Below are 15214 nucleotides of genomic sequence, written 5' to 3' on the forward strand. Positions count from 1 at the left end.
ACCACCACACACTTCTAGTGGGTCATAAGTGATGATTTAGAGGGATTATTTTTGTATGAGTCTATACATAGTTTTTTAGGAAAATCCTGCATAGTATACCTTTTTAATATCAATGTATGCATTTATTCACTGCTGACGATCAAATGTTTAAATATTGCTTTGTTCCCCTCTGTCACTGCATTGCATAATACTGGAATTTTGTCGTTCTCAAGAGAGGCTCCGCTTTTACATTTCTACTTGTTTTATTTTTCTTCCTGACCAAATATATGACCTAGCAGATATATTGTGAAACATTTTCTTAGAAAAATGCTATTAATGACGTTTAGTGTAATAATAACTGTACATTATGAGGTTTATTTATTTTGTCAATGCTACTATAAAGAATTATCACTGTTTGTTTTATATGTATGACTATCATGTCCAAACAGTAAGAATATTGTCTATTTTATTGTTGCATAGTTAAAGATTATAGAAAATTTTATTGCCTTGAAAGGCTCAGTGTTTGTGTCAGCTGATTTTCACTTCAAGATATAGTTTGACATTTTGGGAAATATGTGTGTATATCTGGCAGAGAGTTAGATGGGGTGCTGGTAGGCTGTTATTCTTTGTTACTCTTGGACAGAGCCAGACTACTGTAGCTGTTCCTCCTGACTCCAGTCTATATGCTAAGCTAAGCTAACTGGCTGCTTGCTTAAGCTTTATATTTAACAGAAAGACATGAGAGTTGTATCGATCTTCTTGTCTAGGTTAACTCTCTTTCCCAAAATGTCAACTACACTAAACTATGGTATTGAAAAATGGAATAAAATGTGTAAAGTTGGCATTGATTAACTAATCAGTGGTTAGTCGGTAAAATTATGTTTGTCCTACTTGTGCATATTTAAATTCTATCTTGAATTTGTATTGTAGTGAAGCGGTGTGAATAGTTCCCATATGGTCATAATTTAGACAGCCTGTTTGAAAACTGAGTTTTTCAAATGTGACCAAATATTTGTTGTCCAAACAAAACCAGCAAGTAACTGCAAGAGGGCATTTGTGCATTTTGGACAAGAAAATCAGCTCATAACTTTGGCTTTCTGGGCTTAGGATTTCTATTAGTCGTTTAAAAAAAAAAAAAAACATTCTTAAGCTGGTTTCTGAATTTGCTAATAATGTTTAGTTTGTTAAATAAAGTAAGTCTGAATCACTTGTTTCAGTTTGTCATTGTTCCTGCTGTTATTTCCTATTGATTGATTCTTATCACATGAAAAAAGCACAACATTTCAAGTACAGAGACCTTTGGTGCAAGCATTTGACTCAATTGCAATAAAAAGTTAAAACTGACCATTTCCATTTCACAGCTACAGTCCTTATTATGTTTTATGCACAGTAGGAAACTGAAGTCAATCTAGCAAAGGAAATGGGGAATGAGAATGCATTAGTGCCATTACCTTCTCCCAAGACGTATATTATACAAATGTTTGATGATGGATTAACCTCTTAAGCAGGAAAATTCAAATTGGGCAACAGATACAGAACAAAAAGGCAGCCATCTCTCTGATGCCTAACACCCAACACAATCACTCTCCACGGTAGTATACTTGTGTAACATCCCGCCATATACTATATGAATAACAAAGGCAAGGGCTTTTAGTAAACAGCTATAACTCACAGAGAAACTGTTTAGAGCCGTGGTATGTAAACCTGGCCAGAGTGAACATAATGTGTTATTTACTACCCGGCAGGCCTAGCTCTAATGTAGCACTGTTTTATGCTGCACTCCAATAGGCACGAATACAGTGCATGACGTCCGGACATGAAACAGGCAGCAGTGGCTGCCATTCATGGCCAAGTGTTCTCAGAGGTGAGAGGGAAATACACAGCCAGGGTCTGTGAAAGTGACATGAATACAGTATATCTCACTGGTGTCTGTGTACACACAGACTTTCCACTCAGACCTCTCAGTGAACCTGGCTGATGGCCTTCTGAAGGCTTAAGGGCTTGGCAGACTTGTTTGAGCTGTGTTGTGGTATCTCTTCTAGACAGCTGTTTGGTCAAACACACACCATCTATTAGGGTATCGAATTTGTATTCCAAAAAAGCACAATACTATCAATTTTGAATTTTAACTAGACATCAGACAGTCCATGTTTGATTTTTTTTCCTCTGTTGTAGTTAAGGCTTTAAGCTTTTGGTGTTCAGTGTGATGTAAAAACTTTTTCCTCAAGTCAGATTTGCAGCATCAAGGGACAAGACTTTGAACAGCAATTATATTCCAAAGTATAACTTTGTTTATAGTCCAAAATATCAATTGAGTGATTTCACCCCTTCATTATCTAATTACTGTGCTGATGAAGAAGGAGGTGAAGGTTATTGTGATGCTGTGCTCGATCGGCAATGAGATGCTGAGTTCTGCTGCCCTCCAGTGGCCAGAAACAGCTGCTGCACCTTGTCTACAGTCGAGAAAAACCCAGAAGGACACATAGATCAGCAATGTGTAATGAGGGCAGAGATCAAAAGCTATTAGTGTCTGTAATATGAACCTTTAATCCTCCCATTCAAATTTAATATGTAATTCTTTGTAATTTTCTACATTTTTTAAATAATAACAATAGAGTGGGAGGAGGCTTCTTCATAGTCATGATTACTATTTTTCATAGCAGAGCAAAACTTTTTAATAATGACCTTAAAAATGTTACAAAAAACTAAATACAAAAAAAATGTCCAGACTTAGGAAGAGGCTTAGATCATACTAATTATTTGTAGTTTTTCTGTTCTCTAATAATATGTCAATTTGATGAAATAGTATTACATTAATTTAAGGTATACTTACTACTAGTTGTTTTTCCATCGTTTTAAATTGCATCTTACAGTCTTCATCAGTTTGCTCACTTGTTAAACTACTATCCAACTATCAACTTTCATGCTCAATAGTCAATATACACCAAATTGAGAGCTTTACAATACAGCAGCTTTTGATACGATGACCAGCTCCACATCTGAGGTCAAATTTATTTAAAACCCTCTCGGGGTGTCTTTATCTCACCTGCACAATTTGCATTTTCTTTTTCTTCTGTGTCCTTCCCATGATTTGTTATTTGCATGCACAAATAAGTACAAGCAAGCATGCAAACAAAGATACACTTACAGTAGGCAAACATGGTATACTGATGATAGGTATATTGATAGTTCCAAGCCAGTAAGTGTCGTTCAAGTGTAGAGATCCCAGTAGAGGAAACAGCCAGTGGGATGGACATATTTCACATTCAATTCCTGTGGGCTGTAAATTTTATTATATTTCAGGCACCAACTCCAATATATGAGCAATATGCAGTGTCTGACACTTGAAAACTGCATCTGTGTTTTGATTTGGTGTTTTGCTGATTATTGCTGAAGGCGACAATATTATAGACTACAAGTTCACACTGGTAAACTTTTGCATTGTCAGTTGATGCTAAATTAAGCAGCCCAGCGACCACAGAATGAAAGCCATCTAAACCAAAGTCAAATGTGCAGGTTCTCCTGAAGCAGAAGCTGCCAGAGGAGGCCAATCAAAGAGAATTGCATCACTATCTGGCTTCGGGTTAGAAATAAAAGGGTGTGATCTAATTTATTCGCATAACAGCATCCAGCTGGGTCAAACACTTCAGCTGTATTGCATATGCAGACATGGGTTTATACAAGATATAAACATGTTCAGTAATCAGTACTGAGATCTTTTACTTAATCTTACGCAGAAAGCTTTTAGTGCAACAAAACTGAGAAGCTTCACATACCAATGATTACCACCTGTAATAAGTTTTAATTATATTGTTTATTATACGCCACATTGATTCATTAATAAATTCATTCATCAGATAATTACTCCCCTCTCACATCTCTTTTACAGACTATGATGGCCATTTCCACATAAAATCTTAGCCCACATGAGCAGCTTTAAAAATGCTCTTACAACAATGAAAAAAAATGGGTTAATTTTGGTTTCCTGCTGATTCAAACTATTTCTCTTTTCTAAATATGCCAGTGTGAAAGTACATCTCATTATTTTGTCTTCAGTTCTTATTTCTCAGTAATTTTTGAGATCTAGGATTAAAATGTTTTTTTTCTAATAGCCAATTATCACACCTGATGTAATCAGATCAGGTTATATCAAATAATCAAAAGAGACAACGGGATGTCTCAAGCTAATAGAACAACAAAATAAGTATTTTCAGGCTTTTTTGCCTTTCATTTAGACAGCAGACCATAGAGATGTGACAGAAAATGAGGAGGGAGAACTTGCAACTATCCCTGGGGACTGTGAGTACATAGTCACCAGGGGATAAACTAAGTTAACTGTATAGATTTATTGTAATGTGTATAGATATGTGTGTTTTTAATGTGATGTACTGTATGTTGAATGTGAATGTGTATTCTATGTGAAATGCATCACGGTATTTACAGCTCAAGTGACTTGTGTTTTTGTCACACAGACTCACAGATCGAATGAAAGCCCTTTACAATGGTACCAAACATTATATTAAAATATTAGTAAATGTCTTTAATGTGTGCCTAAATGAAAAAAGCATCATACTTAAAACTCCAAATGTGAATATTAAGTGATGCAAATTTAAAAAAGGAAGTACAAATAATTGTTCAAAAGTGCATTTATTTAAGTCATTCTTTTGGCACTTCAGTTATCATCGCTGGTCACACAGTTAACACACAGTTAACATAAAACAAAAGTGAGCATCCCCGCACGACTGCAGCTGAAAAGTTATGTCAAATTTACTGCCCAGCAGAAATTTTTAATGTTATCAGGATTATTAGAGCAGTCAGCTCTTAGAAATGTTTGAGCGGTTGTGAAAATGTGTTTATCAGTAACTTTCTTACAATAATAATAAAATAAGTAATAATATTATTTTTAAGTAATGAATAAATATATTTTTTGCTGAAGTTAGGGAATTTGTAATTTGGACAAAAGCCTCTGAAATAAAAATAAAAAAACATACAAAAGGCTCATATCAGGGAAGTCATCAGGGATTCATTTCTGATTTAGGGAAATAAAATATTGTGATAATCAGAGATGCTCACAAATTGTTTCATTAGGACAATATTACACAATTAAATGGGTAAAATATTTAAAATAAAGGTGACATACAGTATAAAAAGATATTAAAAAACATGCAAACAGACAGCACCAAGATCAGACTAACACAAAGCAGCTTTGGCAACAACTGAGATTTTCTTTAAGGAAAGGAGGAAAAATGTTAAATCTTAACAGCCCAAGGCATTGTCAGTATATTGAATCATTTCAAACATGCAGTAAGTTTTAAATGCTTAAAAAGTTGTACAAAATTACATTATAAACTTACAAAAAAAAGAAACGTTCAAGGGGTGGACACAAAATGACATTTTATTTCAAGTTAAAGGTAACGACTGAAGCATTTAATCATTCTTCCACTATCTGGTGTTATAATAAATTGCTCCTAATGCAACGTCTCAGACACTGTATCATGTAGACTCATTTTACCAGATGTCTCATTTCAATTCAAAGTCACGATCTGATCTGGCTGCTCATTTTGGCAAAGGTACCGGATAAGATTTCAATACTAACTTAATGTCTTAGGGTTAGCCTTTTTCACAAAATAAATGTGTCTCTTTTAACAGTCTTTACACGCATGTTCAGAGTTCTGCCAGCTCCACACACAAGCGCTAGTGCTTTTTCTCGAGGTAATTTGAAGGAACCCACCCTTTCCGTGGTCTGCCATTGTCCAGAACCTTGCAGTACCACCAGCCATTCGGGTTTCTGTCAAGAACCTCCAGACTCGTCCCCTCAGGAAATCCCATGGTCTCCTCGTCACCATGGTAATCTGCTATGGAGACATACACCTCTCTGAGGTTGTTATGGATGATGTGGGGCTTGGGTTTCACTGTGGATACAGGGAGAGCATTCTTCAGAGAGCTGAGGCCGAGGGATTCAGAGCTACCGGTACCAGATCTGTTCCTGCTGGGTAGTGCTATATTGTTTGGTGCCAGGCTGCGCGGCACTGTGCCAAAAGAGGCATTGCGGCGCACTGTGGGGCTGGCACGAGGATGGTCAGTGGAGTTGAGGGATTCGTTTCTCCTGAGAGAGCCGACAGGGCTGGGGCCATCCCTGATGGGGGCTGATATGAAGACGGACTGAGGTCTGACGACCTGCTGCTGTTTGGAGCTGTTCTGCTTCTGTGATCCAAACAAGGCGGTAGGTTTGGAGAGGCCACCTGGAGGCTTAGAGGGGATGGGTGGGGTGACCTTCTTTAGGTTTTGGTTGATGTTGTTCAAGGCCTGCACCCTTTGCTCATTCTTCTCCAGGCTGTTGGACTTGCTGAGGCTTCCAGGTTTAGTGGGAGTGCCATCAGATTCGGACCCTACCATGTCATCTTGTTGTCTGACTGGCTCCAGGTAGTACGTCGGGGCCCAACCCTCTGTATCACCCCAGCGAATGTACCACCAGCCACTCTCCTGCTTCTCCAGCACCTCCACCTCCACTCCAGCAGGGAAGGTGAGCTCACACTCTTGGATCTTTACATAGGGATCTGTGGTGCGATAAAGGATAGAGCCTTCCAGGTCAGAGTCTCCCCGGCTACCTTTGGAATAGATAGAGGAGAGATCTGAGGTGCTCTGAGAAGAGAAGGAGTCCTCAGAGGAGATGACAGAGGCTGTCTCAGAGTCCTCGCCTTTAGTTTTACTGCCATTCTTCAGCTGCCCTGTGGGCCGCAGCTGTCTTCTCAAGGTGCTGATGTCCATCTTCTCAGCACTGGACGCCTTGGCCATCTGTGGTTTAGGCCGTACCACTGGCTTTAATTTAGATGAAGACTTGGTAGCAGAGGATGCCTTGCTTTCCTCTTGATCTTTCTTGAGTCTGGACAGATCTGGGGTGGACTCAGTGGAAGCAGACTTAGGACTAGACGCCTCCTCAGCTTTGGTTATAAATGGGCTCCCATTCAAGTCAATCTTGAGCTTCTTACCTGCAGATCTCCATCCCGCTGGTGCTGGGTTTATGTTTGCAGCCTTGCCAGTTTCTGACAAGACACTTGTCTTGGAGGAATTTGAGTCCCTACTGCACTGCCTCTCTGGCGTCTCCCTGAAGGGCCGGAAGCCGTCATTCTCATAGATACACTCTTCCTCTCCCTCCGCTTCCACCTCTGCCTCATGGCCATCTTCAAATGACTCACCCATCTTGAAGGACGCACTGTGAAGCGATGAAGCTGGGGAGGGCTTGGAGGACAGATGGGATCCCTTCTCCGAGGAAGTGTCCTCATTCTTTCCATCCACCAAGGAAGCTTCTCCCCTCAGAAACTCAAACTCAGACTCCATATCCAGATCGCCAATGGCAGGAACATCATATTCTGGCTCTTCATACACAGGCCTCCCAGGAGACACAGGGGACTCTGGAGCCTCAGACCCAGGACTGCTGGGAGGTGCAGTCTCCACTGAGTCCTGTTTTTTGACAGGAGGAGCTGGGGGTGGGACTTTGGGGCGACACAGAGTGCTTGTTCTACGATTCAGATTGGGCTTTTTACGTTTGTCAATGTAGGAGCAGGGAGCCCAACCCTCCCTCTCTCCTATCGCGACATACCACCAGCCACCAGAATTCTTCTCAATGACCTAAAACACATGTTCAAAAGTTTAAAATCTGTTTAATCTTTGTACGGAGACATTTTAATATATTTTGTAACTGAACAATAACGAATACATTTATCAATCTACAGATATATGGTTGTTACACAAGTTGAAGAGAGTTTTGTCCCTAAGGTTTACTTTACAAGAGATAGCTTACCTCTGCTTTCTGTCCTCCATTGAAACTGATCCCATCAGATATACAGGACTGAAAATCTGCAATGGTGTAATACTCTGCTTCAACTGTAGGGGGCTCTGGTGGGGAGGGCAACTGAAATCCCTGAGCAGAAAATGAGATCAACACAGTTATACTTTGGTAACTCTATAAAATTCCTGTGCATGACCACTAATCTGAGTAATTTATAAAAACATAATGGGTCTGATTTATCTTTTACATTATGGATTATTTGGTTTTGTTCCTCGAACAAGAATAAAAACTCTGAATAAAACTGAATAAAAGTAAAGTCTGTACACTGTCAGTTACAATTGCTCACAAGGGGTATATATATTTATTGGCACCTCTTCAAGGTTTGTGCTCTTCATCAACAAAAGGACAAATAAGCAAATCAATCTTAGTTACTTAATCTTAGTCACTTTTTTGTGATGAAAGGTTAATTACTAAAATATCGAACATTCTTACCAGGGTTGCATCTCTTCGAGGAGGAGGTTTTTGCCTGAGAACTGGAGAACCTATGAAGCAATCACAGAAGAAAAGAACATACACATTTCTTTGGTGACATTTCAGAATAAACATTTGTAACCCTTAAGAAATGAAAGAAACAAGTTACTAATAATAGAAAAGTTATTGTCATATTTGAAATCGAGTAATTAGTGATCTACTGTCACAGATTATATTACAAGTTAATGAGAGAAATTTAGACACTATGGTGACATTACGGTGACATTACTAACCAATTTCCACCCGATGAGGGGCAATACGGGCTATAGCTGGTGAAGGAGGCTCTGCTTTGCTTTTTCCATCCTGTTGAGTATTGACAGGGCTGGAGTCAGAGCATGGGATTGGCAAACTGATCTCTTTCCTGGCCACCTGGGGGCTCTCTGGGACACCTTCAGTCTGCACGTCTTTCTCACTCAGGGCTTTCTTGTTAAGCAGGTTACTGATCTCCATGATGTTGCCAATAATCTCCACTGGGCCTGTCACAGTCTTCTTACGGGGAGAGAAGTCATCCTTCATCTTCTTCAGGTAAGAGGCTGGAGCCCAACCCTCCTTATCCTGGTATCTGTGAAATTAGTCGGGAGAGAAAACAATAAACATGAGAAGATGAGCTTTTCGTGTTGAGAACAGTGAAACCTGAAAGTAAAGCGAGTGAGCACAAACTTACCTGATAAACCACCAGCCTTCCAGGTTCTTCTGAATCACCTCCACGATGACTCCTTTTTCAAAAGCAATTTCATCCTTGCCCTGGCTGGTGTAAGGCTGCACTGTCATGTACTTTTCTTCTGTCAAAGCCATAGCAGAGAATGACAACAAAGTTAAGGTTTTGAGGACTGAAAACAAAATATTTTTTTAGCCAGTAAAAATAAAGAAAAGATAAAGATATGTGTATTCTATAAATCTTCTATTGACTCTCTACATTCACATGATCATTCTGCAGTTATAAGAGAAAACAGTAAACTAATAATCACTATTATATCATCCGGCAACATACTTGTACAGTAATATATCATGATATATTATTTTGTGATCCATTGGCACCAATTTTATATGATACTAGAGCAGAGGTGTGTCTTTTCTTTAATACAGACTTGAACTGTTGTGCTTTCTGGCAGTTCAGCTACCAGATGTGAGTAATGTGTGATTAAATGTTTTTGGCACACTCTGCTTCATAAAATTTGTCTAGTAATGTTTTTCGAAACTGAAAGCCCTTTATAATGCAGTAAATATAGTACACAACTAATCTCTTTTAGGAATGTAACTAACGATAAATTTCGATTGATTAATCTGTCGATTATTTTATCAATTAATCATTTGGTATATAAAATGTCAGAAAATAGTAAAAAAATAAATATCAAAAGAGTCAAAGGCGACACCCTCAGATTTTTTGTTTTGTCCATCCAAAACCAAAACATATTCAGTTTGCTATTATGTATAACAAAGAAAAAGATTTAAATCTTCAAATTTGAGACGCTAAAACCAGCAAATTTTCTGTGTTTTTGCTTAAATAATGACTGAAACAATTATTTGATTATCAAAATAGTTACCAATTAATCTTCTGTCGATCGATTGCAGCTCTAGTTATTTTACTTTTGTGGTGGTTATATGTTTCTCTGAAGTTACACATATAGTGTGATGTACAATACATTGAATATTGTTCAGCAGTAGAGTATATCGCATAGCACAAAATAGCTTGTAGTGTTAGCATCATTATCATGAGAAACACATCATGACAGTATTGATTTATCAGTAACAATATCTGGGAGTACTTGTATGTATTCCTAAAAATGTGGAATTGGTATTGACTACAGCATATGGCACAAGCTAGTGTCCTAACAGTTTCCTTGGCCTTGTGACAGTGAGCATCTCCTAACTCGGGCACATAGCAGAGAGCAGTGGCTCCATGCTGATTAATGTATTCCCACAAGGCCAACAGGCATAGCAGAGACATCATTTCCTGTCATTATGGCAATTCCTGTCTAAACACAGACGGTGCAGGGAGAAGAGGTGTGTTCAGAAGGGAGAAGAGGAGTTGTTTTGTATGCTGTCCTCCTAGTTGGTATACAGTCATTCAGTCACATTCTGGTCACATACAGTTTTATTCCATTTTCCTTTTCTCCACCCATTTCCCAGTAGGTGAATGGGTGTGGGATAGTTATTCCCCTGACTTGCAAAAACTACAGTAAGTTTCGCGGGTAAAGGATATTTTTGTACACTTTATTTTCCTTTTGCCTCGTTCTTCCGGCCTCTTTGTGTTGGGGCTGGTAGAACGTTTTCCTCTCACCAACCTCTCTCAAACAATATCCAGCAGTGCAATGAAGGGAAACTCTGAATCAGATGTTATGTTAACCACAACATGCATCGCCTGCATCAGTGTTATAAATCATTCTTGTGGAGTCAGCAAAATATCTGTCCTTTTTTTTTTTTTTTTTTTAAACACAAAGCAGGATTTCAGTCCTAGGGTGGAAACAACTCTCTCTCCACTCCAGAGAGCAGCATTTAGTTCTCTAGAAACTACTGCCAAGCGCAAAGTTTGGGCTGAACTCAATAGCCTATCCTCACTCCTCTGTCAGCAATCCAAATGCATCTCCTGTGAAAAAAAACCCTTGGTAAGAAGAACATGTGCAAGTTTGTCATTGAGAATGTGATTTTCTTGCTAACTAAGTAAGAGATAAATAAGGCTCTTTGTTAATCTGTCAATATTAGTTGTTATCTGCACCACAGAAGGATAAATGTCTGTTTCTACCACATGTTGGTAGAACACATATTCATTAGAAAACTACACACACGCTTCATTTGCTCATAAAAAAGCAAAATATGGTTCTAAAATGTGGAATAAGGCATTCCAAAGTGTAATACGCAACTACTTTTTGATGAGTGGGTAGCATTTTTTTTTTTTTCTGTGATTCTGAGAAGATTGGTTTTGGCACACAGTGTTTAATTATAATGAAAACGCTTGCATGGAGCAATTTGGTAGCATAATTTGAGCTTAGCATCAATAATTGGTGTATATAAAAGTTGCTGATTTCACCTTTGCTTTCCAGGCTCATTTCATATTAACGTCAGTTAGTGGTTAGTTGTGGTGGATTGTGGCTCATGATAAAGACATTTGCTGGAAGACAACACAGAATGCAAGACTGAACAATTATGTGCATATGGAGAAGGGCAAGTTTAGTCTTGTGATAAGAGACAATAAATAAGACCAGGCGAAGAGAACAATAACAAAGAAAGGGAGGGAGGGAGGGAGGGAAGGAGGTGATGCAGCATCTGTCTCAGTTCACCTCGGCTCTGCTGCCTGCTGATGACACCCCCCAACGTCCATCTCCGGTCCAGCCTCTTCAGATGGGCCTTATGTCGCTTAGTAACTAACAGACACAGATGGTGACCAGACAACAATGAACAAACAAACATGGAAAACATGAAGAGCAAGCACAAATGTTGCACAAACACACAGCACACAAATGACATGGACCCGACCAAAGGAGCCCCATTATTAGCCACATGGGAGACATGAAAACAAGACCACAAAGCCAAACATGATGGACAGTTAGAGTGGATGGATGGGTGGTTTGAGGAGTGAAGGTTATAGAGGAAGTGTTAAACCAAGACATCTTCTCTGTGGCTTGTAATTAGGATGTTGTTAGCATGGTTTCCCCATCCTGTCGTGTTAGAGCATCTGGGACACGCATTGCTGCTACAGGAATGCCATCCAATTAATAGAGCAGCTGAGAGTGCCGCTGGTTGGAGTTGTGTGCCTCAGAAGGTCTATATTTTCCTACCTCTTTTATAGGCAAAAGAGTGGAGACAGGAATTATTTCTGCCAACTGAGAAGTCTTGTGTCACATGTCAAAATGATAAAAGAAGCTCCTGTAAATGATCTTACCGTATGTAATTTCCAGTGATGGAAATAGAATCTGAGAGATGGGTTGAAATAAATAAAAGTATTTTAATGTGATTAAGTTAAGCTTAGTACTTTAAAGCAATAGTTCAACATTTGGCAAATATGTTTATTTGCTATTAGAATTTGCTGTGATGAGAAGATTGATACCACTCTCATGTCTAGACAATAAATACGAAGCTACCGCCAACATCACTAACTCATTAAACACATTATATCCATTTGCTTGATTCGTACAAATTTCACTGGGACCAGTAACTTCCTGGTCTCCACTGGTTGCTAGGCAACTACTCAAAGGCAAAAAATAGTCCAGCACATAACACTCCCGTAAAACGCTGAATTGCTCTTTACACAGATGAAACAAATGATACCTAATGTAGATAGGCGGATTCTGTTACCTTTTGAACAGTCAGGATAGCTGTTGTCATTTGTTTTCATAGTTTGTGCTAAGCTAAGCTAACTGGCAGCTTGCATTAGCTTCAAATTTACTGTACAGATATGTGACAAGAGTATCAATCTTCTGATCTAATTCTCCGCCAGAAAGCGAATAAGCATATTTCCCAAAAGTATTCCTTTAAGCAATTGTTTATTATTATTATTTTTGTATAAAATATGACCAAAACAAGGAGGAGGATAAGCATATGTATGCTTCCATCAATGTCACTCATGTCTCGAGTCGGCGGAGCTTTAAACATGTCTCTTTTTTTGGCTTGTCAAAACAACTATCATGTTTTCCATTTTTTTCTGTGACAATGAGGTGGTACAGACTGCTGAAGACCACAAGATTGACAAAGAGATGTTTTATGAGTTTCATGCCATTCCCATGACTGACTAGACATATAAACACTAATTGCACTGACAGATTGTCCTTCCCAAAACTCGCTGGCAAGAAAACTCCTGTTATCTCTGACCAGGTAGATAGGAGTGTTGGGTGTAGACATTTGCATTTAGGTATGCGTGTGTCTGTGTGTGGTCATACATTTGCGTTATGCATACATGTTGAAATCTTTTCTGTTGATAGGTAGATTATGTGTTGGAAAGTTTCAAATGGGAAGAAAAGGGCATTCAACATACTGTTAAACTGTAATACTGCCTGGCCTCATGTATTCTCTCTGACTCCATCCCTGAGTCATAAGATATACAACACCAAGGGGATCCTGGGTCCCATTGTTTCAGAGCGTACCAATTGTACAGCAAAAGATGTTTTGGCCAGAGTGCTGGAAAATCCTGATGTTTGTTTGGAAATGTAATACGCAACTTAATTATTTCCGTGCCTCCAGTTTGTTGGGTTTTCTCTAACACAATGTTGCATAAATCTTAACGAATAAGCTGCAATTGCTTCACTACCTGTCAAAACTATCAAAATCTGAGTATGTGACACTAATTGAGCTCTATTGCACTAAGATTAAAATGTTGTCTACACTAATATTGAAAAATGCTAGAAGAATGAGATGGCTTGAGCTCCTCTTAGATGTCTCGAAATGATTGCATGATTGGACTCCATCTCAAACTTCACTTGTCAGCATGATATTCTGGCAAAAAAAAACAACTTACATAGGTGTGTTTCCTATCAAGGTTTTGGATCTTGCTCTGACTCCAGTAAGTTCACGAAATCAGCACTTGTCTACTGTACTGTAACTTATCAGCAATTGCATGAAATAGCATAATTCAAGTCAGAGCTTACACTGATTAACAATATCCATAATTTAGAGAGTATGACTCATTAAATACTCTCATGTTTTATTCCTTACTGCTGATGGAAACACATGCCTCTTTCATGAGCTCACCCCACGGAGGTCATATCACTTAATATTGCATCGCATCTCTACTGTACAGTGCATTACTGTACAGCACGTCACTCCAGTGCACCTCCGCACTCGGTTGTGGTCTGGTCTCTCCTGGCACTGCTCCTTGCTGTTTACTCAGGCCTGAATCTGTACTCTGTTCAAGCGTGCTTATGATGGCAGGCAGACAGAGAGAGTTGTTCACACCAGCCCGGCGTCAGCCGTTAGCGTAGGCTGGCAGTGGTGAAGCAGGGGTGAGTCTGCTCCATTTTGTCACAGATCAAAGACTGAGGATTTGAGGGCAGAGGTGGTGTCTGTGTGTGGGTATATGACAGAGTGTGTCAGGTTGTGTGTGTGCTTGTGTGGGTGGGTGGGCAGGGGCAGGAGAGTTTACAGTGACTTACCTTCCCCGGCTTTTGAGGCGCCCAGCTCCAAGTCATCCCGTGTACCACTGTGGGAGTTGAGATAGGTAGCAGGGACCCAACCCTGCTCCTCTGCAGTGCTGACAAACCACCAACCTGTGGAAACACAAAGGAGCTGACTATCACCAGGACTATGTAGAGTTTACCGAGGTAATCAGATGTAGAGTGTGCAGGACATTTAACAAACATGCACTGCATCACATAACAAGAGAGGTATAACATAGACTGTATGCGTGTAAGATAAGATACATGAAATGATAGAAAGTGCAGGATTACAATGTCTTTTAGGGTCTAGAAGTTTTGTTGACATTCTGCCTGTAATTCTTGGCCTGTGATAAGAACCCTTCCCTAGAAGTGAACATAATAAATCTCTACAAAGACGGACAAAAATTAGCACAGATGATGTCAGCTGATGTGACCATAGATCTTCTAGTTTGTCTTATATCCCCTGATAAATCACTTGTGTCTTTGTTTTAGTCACTGAACCCCGATTTGATAAAATATCTCAGATCACAGGGATGAGCTACAAATGAACATGAACATGAGGTAAAAAAAAAAAAAAAATCAACTTGACTGCGCTGCCAACAGAATCTATAACTACAGCCAGGGCCAAGAACATCAGAGGGAACACCGCCTGGCTGTTGCTCGACTCATGACGAGGACTTGTTAAACCTGCGTTTCATCAGGATCAGTCATGATTTTAGTGGGCAGGACATTGCTGGTGTGCTGTTACTCACTGAAATATCCATTTGCAATGTTGCAGCTGATTTGACTTGGTTCCTTTGGCTCTGACAACTGCTTTATGACTAACACC

The 15214-nt window shown here is 39.3% G+C and overlaps 1 protein-coding gene across 2 annotated transcripts in view; it reads right to left on the reverse strand.

The window, feature by feature from the left end:
- Nucleotides 1-4610: 4610 nt before the first annotated feature.
- Nucleotides 4611-15214, reverse strand: part of LOC121911932 (SH3 and PX domain-containing protein 2A-like) — a 50350-nt gene continuing 39746 nt past the window's right edge. Inside the window, exons 8-14 of one of the 2 annotated variants that reach the window (XM_042433889.1) lie at nt 14383-14496; nt 11578-11661; nt 8964-9081; nt 8533-8861; nt 8261-8310; nt 7781-7900; nt 4611-7608 (exon numbers count right to left, since the gene is read on the reverse strand). In XM_042433889.1, the coding sequence (XP_042289823.1) occupies nt 5674-7608; nt 7781-7900; nt 8261-8310; nt 8533-8861; nt 8964-9081; nt 11578-11661; nt 14383-14496 (2750 nt within the window). In that variant the 3' untranslated portion in view covers nt 4611-5673. The remainder of the gene's footprint in view (nt 7609-7780; nt 7901-8260; nt 8311-8532; nt 8862-8963; nt 9082-11577; nt 11662-14382; nt 14497-15214) is intronic. The other variant, XM_042433890.1, reaches the window with a different exon arrangement.

This window comes from Thunnus maccoyii, chromosome 14 (assembly GCF_910596095.1).
Source record: "Thunnus maccoyii chromosome 14, fThuMac1.1, whole genome shotgun sequence".
Taxonomy (NCBI): domain Eukaryota; kingdom Metazoa; phylum Chordata; class Actinopteri; order Scombriformes; family Scombridae; genus Thunnus; species Thunnus maccoyii.